Genomic DNA, 27,111 nt, shown 5'->3' with positions numbered 1-27,111 from the left:
TTTATATTTTATAAAAACATTACAAGAAATTTTTTAAATATAAATTTACAATTCTTAATTAAAAAATCACTGTAATGTTAAAGGGTTTTTCCCCTCTCGTGCAATTATAAATTAAGTTATCAATGGAGTTTTCAGGGAAAACATCTTTTTTCAATCCCTTACATGTACTGTACAGTATACATATACACACCCATATACAGTATTTTAATATTGAATGTTTTCTTAAATTTAAAAATATATTCTTCAATCTCTTATAATTACATAAATTAATCGATCAAAGCATTATCTATAATGAGTTTACCAAATACTGTATTTCGTAACTGTGTTAACAACCGCGATCGCACGATATCGAAATTATAGCTGAGAAAGATAACTTGCTAAATAAGTGCTTAGTAAACAAGAAAATTATATATCACATAACAAAAATTAAAAAAAAAGTAAAAGAAAAAATTAATTAATAATGCGTAGATACTGTGCATATGTTGCGCGTTTAGACTATTTATTTCCATTTTATTAATGGTATAAACCTGTTTAAATTCCATGTTTACGACTAGAAGTTTTTTATTTGTGTATAAAATAATTTGCAGATAAAATTTTCCAATCGGAAATTTGAAATTTACACTTGTTATCGCTTCCCGCTCCCATTTTGTATCCGATTAAACTGTACTGTGAAACAATTATCGAGGCTTATAAACCACTGTTCTTGATAAATTTAAAACAATATACAAATGCCAAGTTTTCGATGATTCAGCATATAAATTTAAATAGATTTAGAGAGAAAAGCTATAAAAAATTTTTCCTCGGTATAAAAAAAATCAGCGAGATGATGGATGATCTCCTTATTCTAGGCGTTTTATAGACCTAAATATTAATGAATAACCTATAGCGATATTTGAATCTATGTTTTTGTAGATCTTAGATTAGATCACTTGTTTCTTTCGACACTAAATGATATTTGCAAGATAGAACATAGAATGCAGACGCCAAAGAAGNATTTATATTCACAAAAATGAAACTGAAGAAAAATAAATGTTCTCCATTAAATTAAATTGAATATATGTAATTTATTTAATAAAATATTATAATATAACTAATAAAACAATTTATGATTTTTATTATTAAGTTTCTTATCAAATAGCATATTAATTCTATACAATAATATGTTTTTAAGCTCATATAATTTATAAATTTTTAAAATATTTTTAACCAATAGAAATAAAGGATCTCAAAATTTCGCAAAACGATTTCTAATATTTCGTATTTTTATTTTAACATAAACGAAATAAAGCGTAGATAATTTGAAAGTTTAACATAATAATAATAAATAATAAATAAATATTAAACTGTTGTTTAGTAACTTTAAAAATAACATTTTAAAAACAAAAACAGCCTTAGGTCAAATATGTTTTATTGGCTGTTATTAATTTTTTAAGAAAAATTTAAAATAGTTTATTATTAATATTTAAAAATTTGTTGATGTATAAAAATAAATAAGAATATTTACTAAGTAAATGTTATAAACGTTAAAGTTAGTAAAATAATAAAATAAATTTTGACCAATGAGAGAGGCGAATACACCGAAACCATTCGCTGCGAAGATGGTGACGTCTTTGGGAGAATGTGATCGTGATCGGATTAGGACTGATTAGGATGTGGGAGAGACGAAAGTTAATGTGAGGTGTGATGCGGCGGTGTGGTTCATCGTAGCATTTTTTCCCGTCGAGAACGTTGTTAAGAGGTTTCTGTATTGTTTAGTTAACTTTATAAGACTTAATTAAGACTGAATTAATCGAAAAGAATGGCTTTTAGAACAGCTATAATATGTTTTTATTTGTTTGGTATGAGTTGGGTCACGTCTGCACAAAATACTTCACATAGTAACAATACGGCAGAATTTACAAATCTGACAACGGTCCTCAATTACAATAAGGATTTATGCACAGAAGTAAGGCAGTTGTTTGTAATGAAACATATAGGAAGTTCCGACCTAGTTCCAGATCAGCAAATCAAAGGTAATATTCGAGATGAATTGCTTTTGGACTGTCCCCAATCAATTTGTTATGGGTCCAGTCCATAGACTAATCATTAACATTTTTTCTCTTTCTCTTCTTTAATTTTATATTTTATAAAATTCGTATATTTATTTAACATATGAATTTGATTGAACTCTAACCTTAAAAAAATTATATATATATATATATATAACAGATTGTGTTTTAAGGCTGTGAATTAATTAAAGCATTAAAACAGAAAAAGAAATTCCAAGAAAAACTTTTATAACAGGAAATGATACTTAATTTCATACATTAAATGAAAACCTATAAAGTAGTAATTGTCGTCTTTTGTAATTAAAAGTGGGATCAATTAACATTTTTCAGTGTTTTAAAAATCTCGATTTATCTCCAGTGTTCTATTTAATCTGGGACGACCCTCAGGCAATTAATATTGCAATGTCTCCTCGATAAATCGGAATTATGATTTTTCATTCTGTGTAATAATTTGAGTGTGATGCACGATTCTATTTTTAATAATCATCACTTGTAGAAAATCTGAAAACTTTTTTTTTATTTTATTTTATTTATAGAAAATATGAAGTTTTTGTTTAAAAATGTAATAGAATATTGTACAAAAGCGAAAAATCTATACAGTTTTGTATTTGTTTACAATTGAAAAAAAGACTTTTATAATAGTTGTTTGTCAATGATCTTTTAATTTAATTTATAAATTACTTCTAAAAACTTTTGCAGCATTATTGTAAAAAATCAATTACCTTTATTACATTATAGAAGCTTGACATGCCTGTTTAGTATTTAAGTACTTTAAATTGTTGTTACTACAATATAATTTGATTGTTATAAATATAAAAAATTGATTTGATTTTGTTAAAATTGATATTTGGATGAGTCGAATTTTTTAGATTCCTGCCTTTCGTTCGAGCTTCACCGAGTGTTATTAAGCAGATTTTCATTGATATTAATTAATTTGTTTTTATTACTTTTTGTTATCTATTTTTAATGTAAATTTTTAGAAAAGTACAAATATATATGTATATATTACATACACAAATAGGCATTGAAAATGTATGTATATGCATAATTATTTAAATAGNATTATAATAATGGTTGTATACTAGTCATTTTTGTAGTTTTTGCTATTTTTCTAGATTCTTTTATAAATGTTTGTAGGTGGTACAGTCATTTAAAAAAATCACAAGTCTTTTCAATTATATACACCCACTTAGAGCAGTATACAGTAAATATGTTCCATTTTAGAACAGTGTATGTCTTAAAATAATTTTAAAGCAAAGCTGCTGCTTCTATATACAGTATATATAAATCTTTTGTGATGGTTTATTTTTAATAAACTGCCACAATTATATAAATTGCTTTAAATAGTGTATGATCACTTTATTCTGTTTATACAGTATTTTTGATTTTTGTCTACATTTTACTTTAAATAAATAAAAATGTTTGTTTAATATTTAAATATAATTTTCTTATTAAAAAAATGGTTTCTAAAAATAACTGAATTTATAATTTAAAAAAGCACACTTCTTTACTAAGAAGTGAATTTTTCTGTATTGAATTAGGTTAATTTTAAACATATGTATCAATAACTGTCCTATTTTAACTGGCAAACTTGTTTAGTTTGTATCAAAGATTTTATAAAGTACATTCTCTGCTATATTTTTTTAATAGATATAAATATTCTCAGATGTAAAATATGATTTGTGTATAATTTTTTTAAATGTATGAATAAATATATTTAGGTTCATGTATAAACTTAGATAACAAAACTGATATTAAATCTATAACTGTGATTTTAAAAATATGAGAGAAGAAAAATTGAAATAAATTTATGCATAATTAGTTAAATACTTTGATAAAAATACTTACTATATATGATTGTTAAATTTTCAAAGTTTTTAATTTGTGTATTTGTCACTCAAAACTAAAAAGTAAATGTACATTTTAAACTTAGAATATAACAAAGAACACCAAACTTTACAATTAAGGTTTGAAAGTATAATACTTAAATGTTAATACACTTGAATTAAGTTAAATAGACAAAAAATAAAATTATATTTATAAGTGCTTTTGATGAAAATATATATCTATCCTCTTTGCATTAAGAACAAATGGAAAAAAGAATAACAGATTTTTAGAATAGTTAAATATTTACAAGTATTTGTGTATATACTTTTATTTATTTATTTATTTATTTTGTATCAATATCAAACAGTTGTAATATTTTCACATCAGACATTCTAGAAGGTAATGTAATTTTAACTGGAAAATTAGAGAATGCAATTCATTTTAATGAATATTATATATAGTTTGTTATATCTGCATCTAAAATATTACATTCAGGATGAATAAATGATTATGCACAAGTTAATGTTTCAAGATATATTTTCTCTTGTAAAAGTCAGTTTAGTTTTATATGCAAATTTAAGTTAGGAATTGAACATGATTATTTTAATAACTAGTTCCATTATCTACTCTAGTTCGGAAATGGACAAACACTATTACTACTAACAAAGTAGAACAACAATTAATGAAGACCTGGGACATTTTGGCCATATTAAGCAATAATCTTTTTAAAAAACAAAAATAATATTAAACAGTTCAAAAAATTAATTTTAAAAACTTGAATTAATTCAAACTTTTGAAGTAAACTAAATTTTAAATGAATTATGTAATCAAAAATTGCAAATTGTTTATTCTTTTAAACCACTTTTTTTTTTAATATGGTTAAATCTAAATAGAATTTAATGTTAACAGAAATAATAGAAAGGGTAGATGAGATTCAAGAATTTTAAATAAAGATTTAAGATTTCTGAAAATATCCATTTTTATTTACAAAAAATAAAAATCAATATCTTACTTGATGGTGATATATTTTACTTGAAATAAAACAATTGAGAGTTATAAGATTATCTAATCTTGAATTTTTAACAACTTAAAATAAACTTAGAAAAATTAATAATCTCATCTTGTCAATCTAGCACTGTTAAATAAGCTATAGATCTATGTCTTTATTATTTCATTGTTATTTCAAAGTCAAGTTATTTCTCTTTTTTTATTGAACCTATGTACAGAGTTATTTGTTTTATTATTCATACTTGGATATTTTTTTACTACTACTATAAAATCAAATTTTTACTTTTTCCTTTTAATATTTTATTCTAATTTTTTTTTGTTACAAGAAGTAACATGTAGAATATCTTTAGACTGCTAAACAACAATTCTTTACTTAATATTTTTAAGATTATTATATTGTAGTGTATTTATGTAATATATATTTTTTGTTAAAATTGTTTAGAAGAAAAAAATAATAGGGAAGTCCTTTAGAAATATTAACACTAGTAAAATCATTAAAAATAAATTTATGGATTGATGCTAATTTTATTATTAGTAAGATCACTAATATGTACATTAACTAAAAAATAAAATACAATAAAATGAAATTAAAACATCATAAAAATGACTTCACTATATATAATTATTGAAAAATTTAAATGTTGAAAATCCAGACTAATTGGCACCAGACCTCATTCATATTTTCAGTTTGTCCAGATTTTCAGTTGTGTGTGTAAAGTAGTATTTTAAATACAGGTTGAATATTACTGATTTGGCACCAATTTTGGGTAGGATAATTTCAAATTTTTCAAGTCACCTCACCATCCTGCCACTATTGTTTGGTGGTGCCAGATGTACAATAATTATTTTTTGCATGATAATATTGCACTGTGTGATATACAATAATACTTATATGATGATGACAAAATATACAGTACAATAATTTTACAAGGATTTTCATTTAATGTTTTTTCTTAACCAGTGTACTGATTTATGGGGTATTTTAAAGGTAAAGTCCTCGTCCTACCTTTAAAATACCTCATAAATCAGTACATTGGTTAACAAAAAAAACATTAAATGAGAAGGCTTGTCAAATTATTTGCTGGTGGTTAGCTGTTGGGTTAAGTGAATTCTAACCCAATCACTCTGATCCAGCAAAATCCCTAATATGACACCCTACAGTCCTAATGATGCTGGATTAGTGATGGTTGACCTGTTATGTAAATTCCAAATACACTGTAATTCAAGTTTAGGTATTCTAAGTTCAAGCCATTGTTTCACAAGAAATATAAGAATACTTAGGAAGATTCAAAATATAATTTGCAGAATCAGTATATTTAAACAAAATTATACTAATCAGTTTCAAAATTAAAAAAAAGATGAATTCCTGAATGAATGTTAGAATGTTAATAATGCAAGGCTGAAAGAACATGAGCTGTAAAGCTACCATTAAAAGGGTTAATTAATACTCATTTATCAATGGACAAGTCTTTATTTTTGACACTTTACTGTTTATAATTATACAGTAATACAATGTCATCTAGCCAACTATTTAAATTTTTCATGAAGGAACATTTTTGTCCTGTTTTAGGACAGCTTCTTAATGTATACAAGTCACTGTTCCAACTGGCTTGTGCACATTAAGAAGCTGTCCTAAAACAGGACAAATCTTCTTTTGTGAAAAATTTAAACAGTTACCTACATGAAAGTAAGCATTTTTATACAGATAACAGTAAGGAGCAAGAAACACATGGAGTAATATTTGATAATACTTTGTCATGAGGCTAACTGTATTTGAATATTTCTATTCTTTCTAAAATGAATAATAATTTATTACTGGTTAAAATTTAAGAGGATGAAAACACAATTTTTTTACACTAAGAAATGATACAGCAAAACAGGAGATTAAATAACAATCAATTGTGGCAAACTAAATTCAATAAAATACTGCAATCATTTGGTGTAACTAATCTTTTATTTGAAAATGATAAACGTGACTATTGCTGAGTCAAGCAACAATATATATCACAATCTACTAAAGATCAAGATAGTCTGCTAATTTACTTACTCACCTTGGTATTGAAAAAATATCCTTTCATCTCAACCATATATAAAAAATTTATAGGTATCAATGTGAAAACACTTAATCACTCAAGTGAAATTGAACAAAAGTTTCTTATTTATTAGAAATATATACATTAACTTACTAACTACATATTTGCTATTAGTGTAATTCTAGTAATTCTAGTGATTTCTCAATATTACAGGACTGTGTTAAAGGACTGTAAGAAAGTCGTGGAAATACGAGGATTATTTAAAGTATCACTCACAATTCAGCACAGTACAATGTATGATTTTATAAAGAACCTAAACAAATTATCAAAGATAGGACTATATAATTAATTTTTGTTGTTGAAATAATTTCAGGAAATTTGTAATTGTGAAATTACCAACAAAGTTTAAGAACTTTATATTCTAGCAAGTCCTTTAAATTCCTAAAATGATTTGTATTTTAATTAACATATCAGTTTTTTACAAAAAATATTTGTTCTTTAATATATTTAAATTAGAGCCAAACAATTGCCAGATTATATTGGGCTATATTATTATTATTACTACTATTATTAAGCCTGATATAATCCGTTACTACTATATAGCCCAATATAATCTAGCAATCATTTGACTTTAATATATAACTATTGGGTTTAATATGTTTATATTTAAATTAGTTTTATACAATTGAAAGGGCTTAAACTTTTTTCCTCCTGATAATTAAAACCTAAGAAATTTGTTAGCCTTGTCATTAAAGAAATTTCTGATATGAAAATTACAAATGACAATTAAGAAAGAATTTGAAAAATAAGTTTTCTATGAAATATTAAGTTTTAAGTTTTTTAATTATTGAGGTATCTGAGTTTTAGTATTGATTTAATTATCAACAAAAATAATAATGCACTGAGTGGCTGATTTAATAAGTAATGTTTAAAGTAAAAATTCAGTTCATGTAAGTGCATGTTTTAAAGAAAGAAAAAATCAAGAATGTAGCAAAAATGTAAGAGACTGTGAATAGAACTTATATGCCTTAGTATTGCTAATAGATTTAGATGATTTATAGCATTCAACACAATCTGCTAAATGTTATAAGTTACTGAGTAGGCTTGCCAACTCATGAAGAGTTGATTCTGGGCATTTTTCTTATCGGGGAAAAAAAAATTCTAGATATTGACTTTTTTACTCTCATCAGTATGCTTTTGCCTGTTCTTTAGTCTGTCTTAATATATATCCCAAAAGTTGATTATCTTGTCAAGTAAATATAGAAAGAATAAGTCTGAATTTAGGAATCTTGGAACTTAAAAAATTTTGCTACAGTTTGGAGTCTCCAGGTAAGTCCAGGAGAGTTGGCAACCCTATTACTGGGACATATTTATATTGTCTTCTCTTAACTGTATTCTAGGAACAATTAACTTCAATCATATCAATATTTTACTTAAAGTAATAGAATATATTACCAAAATATAGCAATCAAGATATCCATTTTAGTTTATATTTTTGTATAAAATCAGTTTTTAATTAAAATTATTATTTAAATCCAGATGATACCGAATTAAATAGAAGAAAATATAGGTGTTTTATAAAATATTGATCTTTCTAAATATAATTAATATGCTGCTTTTATGTTTATAAAATTAAACATACAATATGTTAAAATAAAGTTGCATTTAATATAGTTTTTAAACTAAAATGTTATGTAAAAAGGAATATTGATTGTTTTTTGTAGTTTCATTTTTCCAGTTCAGTATTTTGAAAATATTTTATTTAAATATTTGCTTAAATAATTGCCATTGTCAACACATTTTTCTTCCTTAGTATGTTGTTCATGAACAATAATAGTAATAATAAATTTGATCAATAAAATAAGAAAATGCTTATTTCTTTTCAACTTAGAACTGTATATTAATATATATAAACAAACATGATTTTAAAAAATTCATACCCATATTAAATATGAAAAATTAGTTTTCAAGTTGAAGTATTATTATGCAATCTGATATCTTTCCATTTATCAAAAAAGAAAATTCAATGAATGTGTAACATGATTCCAATTTATATAAGGAAATTTTTTTAAGCTAAAGAAAATAACTGACAGTTTAAATATCAAAATCGTATTAAGAATAGAATAAACAAGATGTTACACAGATATTAAGTGTCAATTTAAAGAAATTAAATAAACAAAAATGTCAATGAATGATAACTTAAGTGATATTTCTTAAATAAGCTATTAGTTTATGTCCATTTATCTTGGATTGACTTCAAGTAAAATTTTAATGTATTTAGAAACTGATGAAACTTGTAGATTTTTAAATGACTATTTATAAATTCTTTTAATCAGAGAACATCTCAGTTGTTTATTGTCCAAAACAAAAAAGGGGATTTTTTTCTCTCCCTCTTAAATTGGAGAGGTATTTATAATTTGAGAATATTTTTCTGATCCTGGATTAATATAAAAATTATTTGTAAATCTTTCTATTAATAATCTATTGACTTTTAACTAACAGAATATTTCAAATTTATTTTATTGATTATGTTTATTTTAAAGGAATTGAATTTTATTTTCTAATGAAAAATTCATAGTAGACAATAAAATCTAATTCCTTTTTAATAATTTAGTCGTATTCTTCTGTCATTAATAAGATAATTCTTAACTTTTGTTAATTCATATTAATGCTGACTTGAAAAGAAATGAACCATTTTTCATTTTCTTGGTCTCGAAATTAATCCACATAAACTTGGAAACTTGATAAAACATTGAATGTATATTTTAGTAATTTGTTAGATGTAAATATGTACTGTATATTAATTCATTTCACAATTAAACTGTGAACATGCACACACATGGTGATCATAATTAAAGTGCCCTATTCAAAATTGTCTAGAGAAATATTTAACAGTTCAAATACAACCAAATCTGGTGTGGTGGCATTTCTGAAAGAGCATGCAAAATACATTTTTCATAGATATTTAGTATCAAAGCTTGCCACTATGGTACTTAGTGCATTTTTTTGGACCAGATGTACAGGTACAGCTATACACCTTAGCAATGCAGTGGTTATTCAATGTTGTCATTATTCTAAAGATGTAAAACCTGAAGGTGATCAACAGTCAGTGGTGTGCTGTCCATGGAAGCTGTGGAAGTGCCTCTTCCCTTGTATTTTCTAAAATATAAATACATGTTGTGTGATTATTTTCATATTTTAACATACTTTGAATTTAACATACAGCTTTCATGGCAAAAATATTTGAAGGGTGTAAAGGAGTCAGATTATATACATTCAGACATGTGCTTTATGGAGCACCCACCTCACGCGGTTTAGCTCATGGATGCTGCACATCAAAATATCATACAGTGGAACCCCGGTTAACGAACGTCCTGGTTAACGACCAAATCGGTTAATGAACTTTTATTTTGCAAAAATTCTGCCTCGGATAACGAACGTAACGGTATTTTGTGTCAAATTTTTGTTGGTGTTAGGCATGCGCGAGTTAAGCATTGCTTTTCCGAGTGTTTGTGCTATACTTCTTTTTTCAGTTTTGTGATTTATATATTTAATCAATATGGCATCAAAGAAAGAAAAAAGTCATAGTGGCATTAGAAAACGACAACGCGCTATCGCATTTGAGAAAAATTTTGATTAAAAGAGTAAGACAATCAACTTTAGATCAATTTCTTGTTCCTTACACAAAGAGTTTGTTTCTTTGTTAAATTGACAATGCAACACTTGGGCGATCTGACTAGGGGGAATGCCTTCTGGGAGGTGTTTTTAAGGGAAACTGGCCCCTATTTAGGGGTTACAGATGTGGAGAAAACCCGGAAAACTCCACGTGGCCAGCCCGTCTGAGCGAGGTGCGAACCTACAAACGAACTCCCCGTGTTCAAGGTACGTAGACCACTTAGCCTCTGGTGGGTTTCTTTTACCGAAAGAGACTTCGACTCGAAGAATCTTCCGATGAACTGCTACCCGTTAATTTTTTGGAGGGGATTCCCCTTCTAAGCATTAAGGTTCATATATCTCCACTTTTCTGCCACCAACTACAACAAACGAAGGTATGTACAGTGCTATTTTATTAAACAAAGTTTACATGTTTGTTGCTGTAATGATAGATACTACGTTTTCCTACATTTTCATCAAAGAAAATTACTGTATATTACAAGTAAAATCACAAAAATTTCGGAGACTAGAATGGATTAATTGCACTTGCATTAATTTCTATGGGAAAAATTGCTTCGGTTAACGAACAATTCAGTTAACGAACGGAGTCGCGGAATGGATTAAGTTCGTTAACCGGGGTTCCACTGTATAACGCTTCCAATAATTCTATCCAGCGCCTGTGCAACTTTCCTATGATCAAATGTCACCACACACCATTGTCAACAGTGTGTTCAATGGCTAACTGCAATTGTTATTCTGTGGTACTTCTCACCTTCAGTGTAATACTATCTTTCAAGGCTATCAAATTTGTAACATGCCCTTGATAAATCACACTTTTCTAGTGTTTCCAAAATACAAAAGTTTCATAGTGGTGAGTTTTAGTACTGTACATATATGATACATGATGTACAAGATTTGGATGGCACAACTAGTAGTACACTTCTACAGTAAGCAAGAATTGCAGATTTGAGTTTTGTTCCAGACCAATGTTTTCTTCCAGAATTCTTTAAATTAATTAATTTTTTAATATTGATTGCACAATTGCTTGTTTTTTACTTCAAAATTATTAACTTGTTTAAGTCTAAAATTAAAAATTAATTGATATTTGATTTCTATCACTATCACAACATTTAAAATAATCATAATACCACCATAATACTACCACATTTTAAATAATCATTTGTATCTTTGAATTAAAAGCATGTATTTTTAATGCAAAAACATTTTCTTACATTACAGCTGAAAACATTTACTGTTAGTATTTGTTAAGCTTAAATTAATCACATATTTTGTTCATAAAGATTTTATATACTTCCATTGAAAATTTTACATTGTGATAAGTTTTTTACTATTCTGAGTTAATATTGTATAATACATTTAAAGTTGAACTGAAAATATTTTTCCTAAAATAATATTTTTAAATTAATAGTGTTTTTTCTCATAATTTTAGATTTGCTGAACAATATAAAATTTAATGATTTACATATAAATGTGTAAAGAATGCAAAAGAGAACTCCTTGTGAATCAAGAAAAAATGTTGATGTGGACAGTGTATTTTTCTTGAGTTAGTTTAAATTAAATATATAAAAATAAGAAAAAAGGAATGTTTATAGCATAGTGTCTTATTTGGCTAAATGGGGAATGCAATTGAAGCTAAGGAGACTAACAAAATGAAAAATGTAATTTTAATATGTATAAATATTTGATAACATTTTGCAGATTTTTTTCCAAGAATTTTCATTTCAGTTGTTAGGGGAGATATAATTGAGTTGTTAATTTTGTTTCTGTAGTATTTAGATATTGGTGTTAAATCAGTGCATTTAAACTATTGGAATGTATAATTGAATATTGATCTTGTTTGGAATTTATTCCATATATAGTAACGTAAGCAGGATAATAGTTTATATATTAGTGGAATTTATTAATATTGTGTGAACTAGTTTCAGATTAGAAAATGAACAATAAAGTTATTTAGATGTAATATGGATGTGTGGAAATTAAGAATACAGAGAAAGAAAATAAACAGGAAGCATTTAGAATACTACATTTTAAAATAAGTATATCCTATTTTCATCTGCTATCAGAGACCTTTGGTTATATATTATGTAATAAACATATTCAATTTTATTATATATTTATCAATTATTTAATAGAAAATATTAAAGTGACTTTTTAAATTATATATGCCATGTTACATTAAATTTTCTAGATGGAAATTGGATCTTTAATCGATCAATGGTCAATAACTATCAACTGAAAATTATACTGTCAATATTAGTCAATAGTAGATGAAAGAAAAATATTCATTCAAGTGATAAATAAGCAGAGAGAAAATACTCTACTTTTTATTTCCTGGTTGAATGATTTGAAAAACAGCAAAAATAATTTTATAAATATTTATTTTTAAGGTTATGTAAAGNATTTAAAAAATACCTCTTTGATAAATGTATCTGGTACTTTTAAAAGTTTTTTCAGAAACACAGATATTCTGAAAGACAAAGAGCATTTACTCTATTGATTAGTTTCACTGAGAAATAAGCAGCTGTAATTGAAATCATAGATATATGAATCATTTTAGAACTGATCAAATCTTTCACTAGTATTACATAATTTCAAAAACTACATTTTGTTATTAGATATAACAAAATAAACTTTTTAATGGAAATGAAAAACATTTTTTTTTTTAGATATTTTAGTTTGTTTTATTCAATATTGTTTTTTCTGTTAAATGATTTGTTTATATTAAAACAGAAATAATAATGGATAATGTTTCCTATATTGTTATACAATAGAAATGAAAATGAAACATGATATCATACGTAGACATGCAGCTTGATATTGTTATAACAGATTTTAACTGTACATCTTAACTGTGTAAGAATGTTAATTTTATATTAAATTCTTATAATTCAAATAATTGATTTCTAACACTTCAAGAAGTTCAATTTTCTAATATTGAATATTTTTGGATACTTCATTTTCAGAATACAAATGATGAAAAATATAAATATGGAAATGAAAAGTTGTATTGATAAAAATGCTAGTGTTTAGTTATTTGAGTTATGCATTCTAATGAATTGAAACTGAAGTTATTACTGATGAAGAACTAAGTCCAAAGTCACCCATTTGGAAACACTTTTTATATTTAATTTGATAGAACAAAGAAATTCAGACAAAAGTTGTCAATCCAAAATTATAAATTTTATAAAATGTATTGAAATGTTACATTAATATGGATATACCTAACTAATTGTGTGTTAATCAGGTAGGTTGTATATAGCCTGAGATGATATTAATGATTTTTTATTTCTTTAATTAAGCATGTAAAATGATGGTGTAATGCTGAATCATGTTTAATGATTATTCAATATTATTATATAAAATAATCAATAGAAGAAATGCATATCATCTAATGTACTAATCTTAGTAACATTTTTGAAGAATATTGTTATAAAAATTTGTCTAGTTTTATTGTATTTACATAGGTATCAAAGAATAATTTTTAATATAAAATTGAATAAAAATTTTCATGTTGTTTACTGAGTATGTGAAGAAAATATTTATAATCATGGAAACTTTTTAACTTGAGTAATAAAATAGTGACTTGCTAGACTGAATCATTTCAATGTATTTAATGAGATTCAAATGAATTCATGTATCTATATTGACAGTTTGTGGTTTACTAATGAAAATTCGTTTTACTGTTCATAGAAAAAAGATTTTAACTAAATTATTTTTATATTGTCAAGGAAAAAGTGTTAATATAACATCTTATTNAGTGTGTGCTTTCAGCTATGTTAGTTCACCCAAACTACAGAAAAATATAACAGATAATCAACAAAATATTTTAATGTCATATTAAGCAAATATTATACATACATATAGTTAAATGGTTATGCAATCACCTTTTATTTAATGCATAAACATTAAATGTAAAAGAATTACTATTAATAAAATCATGAACATGCATAAACTTCATTTTTTATTTCCTTGAATTATCATTGACCTTCATGTACAATTTGAGTTTAATTACACCTCTGCTATAAACATCATATCCGAAATGAATAGATCTGATATTATATAATAACCTAATGATATAATTATTGTTAATTACTAAATCTTGCATTATATTCATCAAACTAATCGTGTACGTATAAATTAAAAACATTTAAGTAGTTTTTTTTTTGTTTTAATTTGTCGATTGTTTCTGAACAGTGTGTGTTCCGTTAAATTTTCATTTCAAGTATCCTCTTTTATGGACTTACATTATTAACTAATAAAACCCTTTTTTTTCCTTACAGAAATGTCTTCCGCGTATCCTGAAGTGCCACACTAGTTTTGGTCGCATTTGGGCCGCTAAATACCGTTAAATATGGGTATNACCACTTTTTTTTTTAATATGGTTAAATCTAAATAGAATTTAATGTTAACAGAAATAATAGAAAGGGTAGATGAGATTCAAGAATTTTAAATAAAGATTTAAGATTTCTGAAAATATCCATTTTTATTTACAAAAAATAAAAATCAATATCTTACTTGATGGTGATATATTTTACTTGAAATAAAACAATTGAGAGTTATAAGATTATCTAATCTTGAATTTTTAACAACTTAAAATAAACTTAGAAAAATTAATAATCTCATCTTGTCAATCTAGCACTGTTAAATAAGCTATAGATCTATGTCTTTATTATTTCATTGTTATTTCAAAGTCAAGTTATTTCTCTTTTTTTATTGAACCTATGTACAGAGTTATTTGTTTTATTATTCATACTTGGATATTTTTTTACTACTACTATAAAATCAAATTTTTACTTTTTCCTTTTAATATTTTATTCTAATTTTTTTTTGTTACAAGAAGTAACATGTAGAATATCTTTAGACTGCTAAACAACAATTCTTTACTTAATATTTTTAAGATTATTATATTGTAGTGTATTTATGTAATATATATTTTTTGTTAAAATTGTTTAGAAGAAAAAAATAATAGGGAAGTCCTTTAGAAATATTAACACTAGTAAAATCATTAAAAATAAATTTATGGATTGATGCTAATTTTATTATTAGTAAGATCACTAATATGTACATTAACTAAAAAATAAAATACAATAAAATGAAATTAAAACATCATAAAAATGACTTCACTATATATAATTATTGAAAAATTTAAATGTTGAAAATCCAGACTAATTGGCACCAGACCTCATTCATATTTTCAGTTTGTCCAGATTTTCAGTTGTGTGTGTAAAGTAGTATTTTAAATACAGGTTGAATATTACTGATTTGGCACCAATTTTGGGTAGGATAATTTCAAATTTTTCAAGTCACCTCACCATCCTGCCACTATTGTTTGGTGGTGCCAGATGTACAATAATTATTTTTTGCATGATAATATTGCACTGTGTGATATACAATAATACTTATATGATGATGACAAAATATACAGTACAATAATTTTACAAGGATTTTCATTTAATGTTTTTTCTTAACCAGTGTACTGATTTATGGGGTATTTTAAAGGTAAAGTCCTCGTCCTACCTTTAAAATACCTCATAAATCAGTACATTGGTTAACAAAAAAAACATTAAATGAGAAGGCTTGTCAAATTATTTGCTGGTGGTTAGCTGTTGGGTTAAGTGAATTCTAACCCAATCACTCTGATCCAGCAAAATCCCTAATATGACACCCTACAGTCCTAATGATGCTGGATTAGTGATGGTTGACCTGTTATGTAAATTCCAAATACACTGTAATTCAAGTTTAGGTATTCTAAGTTCAAGCCATTGTTTCACAAGAAATATAAGAATACTTAGGAAGATTCAAAATATAATTTGCAGAATCAGTATATTTAAACAAAATTATACTAATCAGTTTCAAAATTAAAAAAAAGATGAATTCCTGAATGAATGTTAGAATGTTAATAATGCAAGGCTGAAAGAACATGAGCTGTAAAGCTACCATTAAAAGGGTTAATTAATACTCATTTATCAATGGACAAGTCTTTATTTTTGACACTTTACTGTTTATAATTATACAGTAATACAATGTCATCTAGCCAACTATTTAAATTTTTCATGAAGGAACATTTTTGTCCTGTTTTAGGACAGCTTCTTAATGTATACAAGTCACTGTTCCAACTGGCTTGTGCACATTAAGAAGCTGTCCTAAAACAGGACAAATCTTCTTTTGTGAAAAATTTAAACAGTTACCTACATGAAAGTAAGCATTTTTATACAGATAACAGTAAGGAGCAAGAAACACATGGAGTAATATTTGATAATACTTTGTCATGAGGCTAACTGTATTTGAATATTTCTATTCTTTCTAAAATGAATAATAATTTATTACTGGTTAAAATTTAAGAGGATGAAAACACAATTTTTTTACACTAAGAAATGATACAGCAAAACAGGAGATTAAATAACAATCAATTGTGGCAAACTAAATTCAATAAAATACTGCAATCATTTGGTGTAACTAATCTTTTATTTGAAAATGATAAACGTGACTATTGCTGAGTCAAGCAACAATATATATCACAATCTACTAAAGATCAAGATAGTCTGCTAATTTACTTACTCACCTTGGTATTGAAAAAATATCCTTTCATCTCAACCATATATAAAAAATTTATAGGTATCAATGTGAAAACACTTAATCACTCAAGTGAAATTGAACAAAAGTTTCTTATTTATTAGAAATATATACATTAACTTACTAACTACATATTTGCTATTAGTGTAATTCTAGTAATTCTAGTGATTTCTCAATATTACAGGACTGTGTTAAAGGACTGTAAGAAAGTCGTGGAAATACGAGGATTATTTAAAGTATCACTCACAATTCAGCACAGTACAATGTATGATTTTATAAAGAACCTAAACAAATTATCAAAGATAGGACTATATAATTAATTTTTGTTGTTGAAATAATTTCAGGAAATTTGTAATTGTGAAATTACCAACAAAGTTTAAGAACTTTATATTCTAGCAAGTCCTTTAAATTCCTAAAATGATTTGTATTTTAATTAACATATCAGTTTTTTACAAAAAATATTTGTTCTTTAATATATTTAAATTAGAGCCAAACAATTGCCAGATTATATTGGGCTATATTATTATTATTACTACTATTATTAAGCCTGATATAATCCGTTACTACTATATAGCCCAATATAATCTAGCAATCATTTGACTTTAATATATAACTATTGGGTTTAATATGTTTATATTTAAATTAGTTTTATACAATTGAAAGGGCTTAAACTTTTTTCCTCCTGATAATTAAAACCTAAGAAATTTGTTAGCCTTGTCATTAAAGAAATTTCTGATATGAAAATTACAAATGACAATTAAGAAAGAATTTGAAAAATAAGTTTTCTATGAAATATTAAGTTTTAAGTTTTTTAATTATTGAGGTATCTGAGTTTTAGTATTGATTTAATTATCAACAAAAATAATAATGCACTGAGTGGCTGATTTAATAAGTAATGTTTAAAGTAAAAATTCAGTTCATGTAAGTGCATGTTTTAAAGAAAGAAAAAATCAAGAATGTAGCAAAAATGTAAGAGACTGTGAATAGAACTTATATGCCTTAGTATTGCTAATAGATTTAGATGATTTATAGCATTCAACACAATCTGCTAAATGTTATAAGTTACTGAGTAGGCTTGCCAACTCATGAAGAGTTGATTCTGGGCATTTTTCTTATCGGGGAAAAAAAAATTCTAGATATTGACTTTTTTACTCTCATCAGTATGCTTTTGCCTGTTCTTTAGTCTGTCTTAATATATATCCCAAAAGTTGATTATCTTGTCAAGTAAATATAGAAAGAATAAGTCTGAATTTAGGAATCTTGGAACTTAAAAAATTTTGCTACAGTTTGGAGTCTCCAGGTAAGTCCAGGAGAGTTGGCAACCCTATTACTGGGACATATTTATATTGTCTTCTCTTAACTGTATTCTAGGAACAATTAACTTCAATCATATCAATATTTTACTTAAAGTAATAGAATATATTACCAAAATATAGCAATCAAGATATCCATTTTAGTTTATATTTTTGTATAAAATCAGTTTTTAATTAAAATTATTATTTAAATCCAGATGATACCGAATTAAATAGAAGAAAATATAGGTGTTTTATAAAATATTGATCTTTCTAAATATAATTAATATGCTGCTTTTATGTTTATAAAATTAAACATACAATATGTTAAAATAAAGTTGCATTTAATATAGTTTTTAAACTAAAATGTTATGTAAAAAGGAATATTGATTGTCTTTTGTAGTTTCATTTTTCCAGTTCAGTATTTTGAAAATATTTTATTTAAATATTTGCTTAAATAATTGCCATTGTCAACACATTTTTCTTCCTTAGTATGTTGTTCATGAACAATAATAGTAATAATAAATTTGATCAATAAAATAAGAAAATGCTTATTTCTTTTCAACTTAGAACTGTATATTAATATATATAAACAAACATGATTTTAAAAAATTCATACCCATATTAAATATGAAAAATTAGTTTTCAAGTTGAAGTATTATTATGCAATCTGATATCTTTCCATTTATCAAAAAAGAAAATTCAATGAATGTGTAACATGATTCCAATTTATATAAGGAAATTTTTTTAAGCTAAAGAAAATAACTGACAGTTTAAATATCAAAATCGTATTAAGAATAGAATAAACAAGATGTTACACAGATATTAAGTGTCAATTTAAAGAAATTAAATAAACAAAAATGTCAATGAATGATAACTTAAGTGATATTTCTTAAATAAGCTATTAGTTTATGTCCATTTATCTTGGATTGACTTCAAGTAAAATTTTAATGTATTTAGAAACTGATGAAACTTGTAGATTTTTAAATGACTATTTATAAATTCTTTTAATCAGAGAACATCTCAGTTGTTTATTGTCCAAAACAAAAAAGGGGATTTTTTTCTCTCCCTCTTAAATTGGAGAGGTATTTATAATTTGAGAATATTTTTCTGATCCTGGATTAATATAAAAATTATTTGTAAATCTTTCTATTAATAATCTATTGACTTTTAACTAACAGAATATTTCAAATTTATTTTATTGATTATGTTTATTTTAAAGGAATTGAATTTTATTTTCTAATGAAAAATTCATAGTAGACAATAAAATCTAATTCCTTTTTAATAATTTAGTCGTATTCTTCTGTCATTAATAAGATAATTCTTAACTTTTGTTAATTCATATTAATGCTGACTTGAAAAGAAATGAACCATTTTTCATTTTCTTGGTCTCGAAATTAATCCACATAAACTTGGAAACTTGATAAAACATTGAATGTATATTTTAGTAATTTGTTAGATGTAAATATGTACTGTATATTAATTCATTTCACAATTAAACTGTGAACATGCACACACATGGTGATCATAATTAAAGTGCCCTATTCAAAATTGTCTAGAGAAATATTTAACAGTTCAAATACAACCAAATCTGGTGTGGTGGCATTTCTGAAAGAGCATGCAAAATACATTTTTCATAGATATTTAGTATCAAAGCTTGCCACTATGGTACTTAGTGCATTTTTTTGGACCAGATGTACAGGTACAGCTATACACCTTAGCAATGCAGTGGTTATTCAATGTTGTCATTATTCTAAAGATGTAAAACCTGAAGGTGATCAACAGTCAGTGGTGTGCTGTCCATGGAAGCTGTGGAAGTGCCTCTTCCCTTGTATTTTCTAAAATATAAATACATGTTGTGTGATTATTTTCATATTTTAACATACTTTGAATTTAACATACAGCTTTCATGGCAAAAATATTTGAAGGGTGTAAAGGAGTCAGATTATATACATTCAGACATGTGCTTTATGGAGCACCCACCTCACGCGGTTTAGCTCATGGATGCTGCACATCAAAATATCATACAGTGGAACCCCGGTTAACGAACGTCCTGGTTAACGACCAAATCGGTTAATGAACTTTTATTTTGCAAAAATTCTGCCTCGGATAACGAACGTAACGGTATTTTGTGTCAAATTTTTGTTGGTGTTAGGCNCATTATATAAAATTTTCTTAAATGCATTTATTTTGTTTTGATTCTTCTATCCCAGATGTCAACTTGTGTCAGTGAACCCAAACTATTAAACTTCATATAAAAATTTTTCTTCCTTTATTGGCAGGTGGAACTATTGCTGTTTTCTTTGTTTGAGAAACATTGACATTGTAATGTATATAAAATGTTTCAGATGTGAAGAATTTAATTCAATAGCTAAATTGTTTTGAAAAAAATTTCTGTAAAGAATATTAAAAAACTTAAATTTAGCTAACCTAAATTATTGAATAAATTATTTCTATTACAACTGTAAACTATAATTATAATTAAATTTTTATAAGTCAATTGAAGACAAACTATACATCATTTTTAAACTCCTAAATAATTCTAGTAAAAAATCAATTTAGTGTTTCATATTTTTGTTTTAAATTTTTTTTTGAAGTTAAGCTTCTGTTTTGTTGTGAAATAAATTTTCTTGAGATTATTTTTTTTTTTAAAAACTAAGAATTGTAGAAGTTTATTCAAAAAACTTTTAATGACTCTGATTCTTGTAGTACATTCCACTACTTTAGTTAGAGAGATTTTTCTAATATTGTTCTTTACACATCAAGCATTTTTAGAGTGTAAAGAACAGTACAGTATTAGGAAAATGTGTCTCTGAATAAAGCAGTGGAATGTACTATTATAGAAGTTTAATTTGCTGAAAAGTTTGAACTTCTCAAATAGTTCAGCAATTATTTACTGAGGCTTTTCACTTTTGATTGGATTTCTGGAAAGAATGGAAAGTTTTTCCATATTTTTTTAAGGTTTAGATTCTATCAAATGATCTAAACTAAACGCTTATAAAAATATGTAATGTATTAATAAATGATTTTTTAATACATTATAAGTCATTTTGGTGTACAAATATGTAAATTCAAATTTTATAAGATTGTAAAATCTAAAACAATATTTTATTCTTGATATATAGTTGTTTCATAATCCAATATAAGTACTTTTGGCCAGTTCAGTTGTTTTATTGACTGCAGAAAATTATAGAACAGTCAAAAGTAATAGATTGTAGTTTATGGAATTAGCAGGTGATGATATCGGTAATAGCATGTGTATGAAGTAAAAGTTGTTACAATAAAAGAAACCCAGACTAGAATATTAGAATTATAATTAAATTGCTTTTGCATAAATGATAGAGAAGTTGAGAGTTTTAATAAGAAATTATTTGAAGTAACAAATTTAAAACCATTTTATTAATAATATATCAGTTTGTATTAATCTCAATGTTAAAATTTCAGTTACATTATTTGTAGGTGTTAATAATTTTGTCTAATGCAATACTTTATTTTGTCTGATCTATATGTATTTATAGACTTGAGATTTAATATAACTTCATATTAGATCTTAATATAATAATTATTAGTAAATGGAAGAACAAGAATGGTTTAGGTTCAAATTAAATTTAATGAAATCACTTTTTCTTATAATTAAGTCTTTCACAAGTTAGAAGTCACATTCAACTAGTGTTAAAGATAACACACTTTTTTACTAGAGCAAGTAATTTTTGGATAAATTAGATTATCTATCTACAAGATAGGATCAATATTATATAACTTTTCTTTCTGTGTAACTTTCAATTACTAAGTTTGTGAATAGTTTGCTTATAAAATTATTTTATGGGAACAATGAAAAAACTGTAGTCTTTTCATAAATGCAATTAAATTTTTTGTTTAAATATTATGTACAATTTTTAATAGATGAACTATCTTCTAATTTTGAATTTGTATTGTGGTGTTACTTTTTATGAAGAAAAATTTAATTCTGAATATTTATATAATAATTACATTATTGTAATATTATAATATAGATCTTGACTTATGTCTTAACTTATAAAATTTTGATACATTATCATCCTGAAATAATTCCTGAAATTTTGCAGTAGAATCATAATTTTATAGTGGCAAAGGAATATTGAAATAAATTTTTTAAACTGGTTTTTCTAACTATAAGAAGTGTTATTGCTTAGGATGTAAAAACAGTATTGAAGTTTTTATCATGTTCTTTATTTCTTTAAATTTAATTGCTTAGAATTCTGCAAACTGTAAATATTCAGGCATGATAGATTGCTAGATATTAAAAGATTGAAGACTACTGATTTAGAGTTAATGAACATTGTTTTTAAAGATGTTAATTTACTTTTAATTTAAATATACATCATATTAATTTTTATTTTTTAAAATACTCTTCNTATTTATATCATTCAGAATTGATAATTTTTGAATTATAATAAACAGAGCATAAAAAGCTGTTACAAATTTGGAAATGCCATCAAAATCAGAATAAAAATATACTTAAAAGCATTATTATGCTTATTGATTCCAGGAAAATATTACTAAAGCATGACATTTTTGTGGCATTGATACTTCTTTAATAATCTTGAATTTCTGAGTTTTTATCTTAGAAGTTTAATGTTATTACTCAGAAAACCTGTTAATCCTACTAAATTCTGATCAATACTAATTTAAAACAATTTGAGTCATAATAAAATTGCATAACCTTTTAATAAATATCATGTACAGTTAACAGAATAATTTGTAATATAATAAATCACTAGAAAACTAATTAATGCTATAAATTCTTTAGTTGATCAATCAGATTATCATCTGAAATGTCACTAAAAATATTTATGGAAAATTCATCCAATATTCAAAAGAATTTATAATAATTATCCTCTTCTTAATATTAAATTCATATTTAAAGTTGTGTTTATCTAATATTCATTTGCAGTTTTAAAGCATAATAACTAAGCTGTAAATATCACTAAATACAAACTAATTGTGTTTGTTCATTAATAAGTTAGAATGTAAATACCATTCTGAAAAATAAATTGAATATTCTTATTGCTTCTGTACTTAAAATATTTGTGAAAGTGATATACGTTACAAAATTTACAAAACATGATTACTTCCAGTAAGTAAACGATATCAGACTTTGCTGTTACCTTTGTTCAGATTTAATATTAGATTCAGAATGAATGTTTTGTTTATTTAGAGATTGGAATGATGACTGTTGAACTAATTTTCTGGTTTGTTTTTTTAAGGAATAAATGTTTTCCTGTAAGTTTAACTAGTAAGCAAGCATGTGTATTAATGTTGAATTATAAATTAAATGTTATTTGGTAAGTGGACATTGAAATTTGACATAAACAAACAGTTTAGCTAGATTAAAATGGGAAGTAAGTTAATGTTAGGAATTAAAATTTAGATTGCATAATTTATTATTTAAAAAAATAATATAAATCAAATGATTATTTACAAATTATTATTCAAATAATATAAATGGATAATTCTTTATAATGAATATAACTTAATTTTATTTACTTTGATAATAGAAAATAATATAAAACATTGATTTATATTTATCCATATAAACATTTTGGTGATTTTTGCTTTCTAAACCACTTCAGACCAAATTAGAATTCATTTTATCATATTGCAATTAAGAACTAAATTTAATTAAATTTACATCAATAAGCTTCTTAAACTGGAGTAAAGTGTAAATTTAAAGCGTTCTAGTCTGTTTCAGCAACAATTTTTTATTTATCAAATATTTTTGGCTAACTTAGTAGCCCTCTTCAAGATCAAACATTCATGTGATAGTTCTTTTATATTTTAATGTTCTTAGAAGTGTTCTAAATATGAATCAATGATAAATAACTAAAAAACATGAGTAAAATGAAACCATAAAGTATAAACAATGACAATAATCCATCACAAATCTGTTGAATACATACAGTAGTAATTGGCATATAGTTTTCATGTAATCTTGGTTTATAACATATTTAGAACATTTTTAAGAACATTAAAATTTAAAAGAATTCTATTACATGAATGTTTGATCCTGAGGATGACTGCTAACTGAGCCAAAATTGTTGCTGGAACAGGCTAGAACTCTTATAAATTAAATTTACATCTGAAAATCAATTTTACTAAAATTTTAAAATAATTTTAAAAACAAACTATGCAGTAACTACATATTTTAAATGAATGCAGACCATTTTAATTTCAATTTGTCGATGATAAGTGATTATCATCAATACTACTGTAATTTGTATCTTATTAATCAATATTTAACCTAGTGCACCGGATTGATCAATTAATTTTTTTTAAAGTAATGAGTTTACTTATTATCTGATTTAAGAGATAACTAAAATCAAATACTTTCAACTGGTTTGATAATCAAAATAATAGACTATCTTTTAAATCTATCAATTTTTTTAATTTAAGAAACATTGTCTAACGAACAGGCCTTTTTTTTTTTTTTATTCTTTCTGAGATTGGCTATAGTAATTGTCAAAAACACTTTTTCTTTTATTAAATAAATGATGAATTTAAAATGTATTCTGCTAATTTTTTGACAATAAACAATTAATAAAAATTGTTACACGCATTTTTACAGGTACTTTTAATAATAGACATCACAAATAACAGAATTTACATGAAAAAACTTACTTGAACAATAACTATAATTTTCTTAAATTGATTGTAAGTTAATTTATTTGTACTGTATAATTAATGTTTTTATAATTTTAAAGGAATTTTTTAAATGCTGTTACAAAATTTTTACCACACCAATCAAGTGTTATGTTAAATTGTCTACATAAAAAGTAATTTTCATTTAAATTCAATAAAAAAGAGAAGCTTAATTTTTTACAAATTAAGATAAATTAAAAATGACACACAGAATGAATCTATTTGCTTCAATTTCTGAAATATTTATTACTCTTTACTTTTATAATCAAGTGTGATGTGATTTGTCTAACCCAAAAAAGTTAGAAGTCATCTTTTATTCAATGACTTATGCCAATTTTGGTTTTGTTAATGTAAGAATATTTTCTGTAGTGCTTTGTATCTTGGATATTTAATTAATGCAATATATTCAAATGTTATTCTAAGCTTTTTATATAGCGCTTTCCTCTTTTATGAATTGATATGAAGGCACTCCTTAATTTATGTAAACTTATGTAAGGTTTAAAGAAAGAAAATTTAGATTGTCACATATAATTTAATCTGTGGTATTTCTGCATACTTTATGCATTCAGTATTTGTATTAAAATTATTTTATCAATTTATTTAAATTTTAAAATAAATATCTTGTTGTTTTTTAAAATATCAAATATATAAGAATAAAAGTACGAGTTGGAATTGTGTATATTCTTAATTAAATGACTTAAAATATATATTTTATTTAATATATATATATTGCTATTATTTATTAAGTTACTTAAAAGTTATTTTTATTGTTTAAGGAAATGATTTGGAAATTTGTCCTTCTCCTAAATCTTGTTGCACGAATCAAATGGTAGAAAGATATATTGAAGCTGCTAAGAAAGATTTTAGAAACATGTTACAAACATCCAGTTCTTATTTAAAAACTTTGATAGCTTCTAGTGCTACAAAATTTCGGGGTAAGTACTAACACATTTTGCATTCTTCTTTTTAAATTAGATCTGTGGAACTTTTTTACGTGGATTATAAAAATACTCTTCAAAATTATTTATAATTAAAGAATAAAACTAAGAACTAGTTACATTTAAATTTGTATGCTTCTGTATTTGCATTTAAATTACTGTGTTTAAATTTAACATTGTTTTGATTTTTTATTTTTGACATTGTAATATATTCAGTTTATTTTACATATATTTTTCAAAAGATTGTTATATTGATTGATCATTTCTAGTATACATCTGTGTCAAAAATTAACATTTTGAATCATTCTGAAAATTTTTCTGTACTTTTCAGTTGACTGTGTCATGTATTCAATCACTTGAATATTGTTGTGTGCTTGATCAATCATTCAGATTAAATTTTTTGCTGATTTACTATTGATAAGTATCAAAAATAATATGTTGGTATTGTTGGTTTATATTCTATTGATTATTTTTTTACAGTCAATTAAATATGACACTTTAATATAGAAATAAGTGATGATAAATTCAAGTATCAGGTTAGTTTTAGATAATTTTCACATTTAAGATTTCAAATAAGTAATCTTGTTTAGGCAGAAACATTGATAAATTAAAATAATGTAAATAAAAGATGTGACTGTTTGATGTGATAAAACTCAAAAAGAGGAATTTATTATTAGTCTACACTCATAAAATATTAAATCTGATATAGTTCAAAACAGATGTGGCAGTAGAGGTTACGGTGAAGTCGTACAGAATATGGCAATATGAATCTATCTAAAAAATAGATTTATAGTTGAAAACATGAATTACATTTATCTAATTATTTGCTTTACCGGTTTCTCATCATCTATCTTAATTTGTTTTTAATCTTGAACTTAAGTGTAAATAAAAATTGAGGATTTTATTAAAAATGCTAAATTTGAGATCTGATCATTATTATTATTAATACTAGAAAATATCCCAAACAAAATTTTTTTACCTTAGGTTTTTATATGAAGATTCTTTTATTGATGATTGTGTTAATTTATTATTAAAAAAA

At 24.8% G+C, this 27,111-nt stretch overlaps 1 protein-coding gene across 1 annotated transcript in view; it reads left to right on the top strand.

The window, feature by feature from the left end:
- Positions 1–1,605: 1,605 nt before the first annotated feature.
- LOC111622006 (glypican-5-like) overlaps positions 1,606–27,111 on the top strand; it is a 38,820-nt gene continuing 13,314 nt past the window's right edge. Inside the window, 2 exon segments of the mRNA XM_023364309.1 lie at positions 1,606–2,012; positions 25,911–26,093. Of these exon segments, the coding sequence (XP_023220077.1) occupies positions 1,799–2,012; positions 25,911–26,093 (397 nt within the window). The 5' untranslated portion in view covers positions 1,606–1,798.

Source organism: Centruroides sculpturatus, unplaced genomic scaffold (genome assembly GCF_000671375.1).
Source record: "Centruroides sculpturatus isolate CEXI.00-Female unplaced genomic scaffold, Cexi_2.0 scaffold268, whole genome shotgun sequence".
NCBI lineage: Eukaryota > Metazoa > Arthropoda > Arachnida > Scorpiones > Buthidae > Centruroides > Centruroides sculpturatus.
This window is presented reverse-complemented; position numbering and strand designations above follow the sequence as displayed.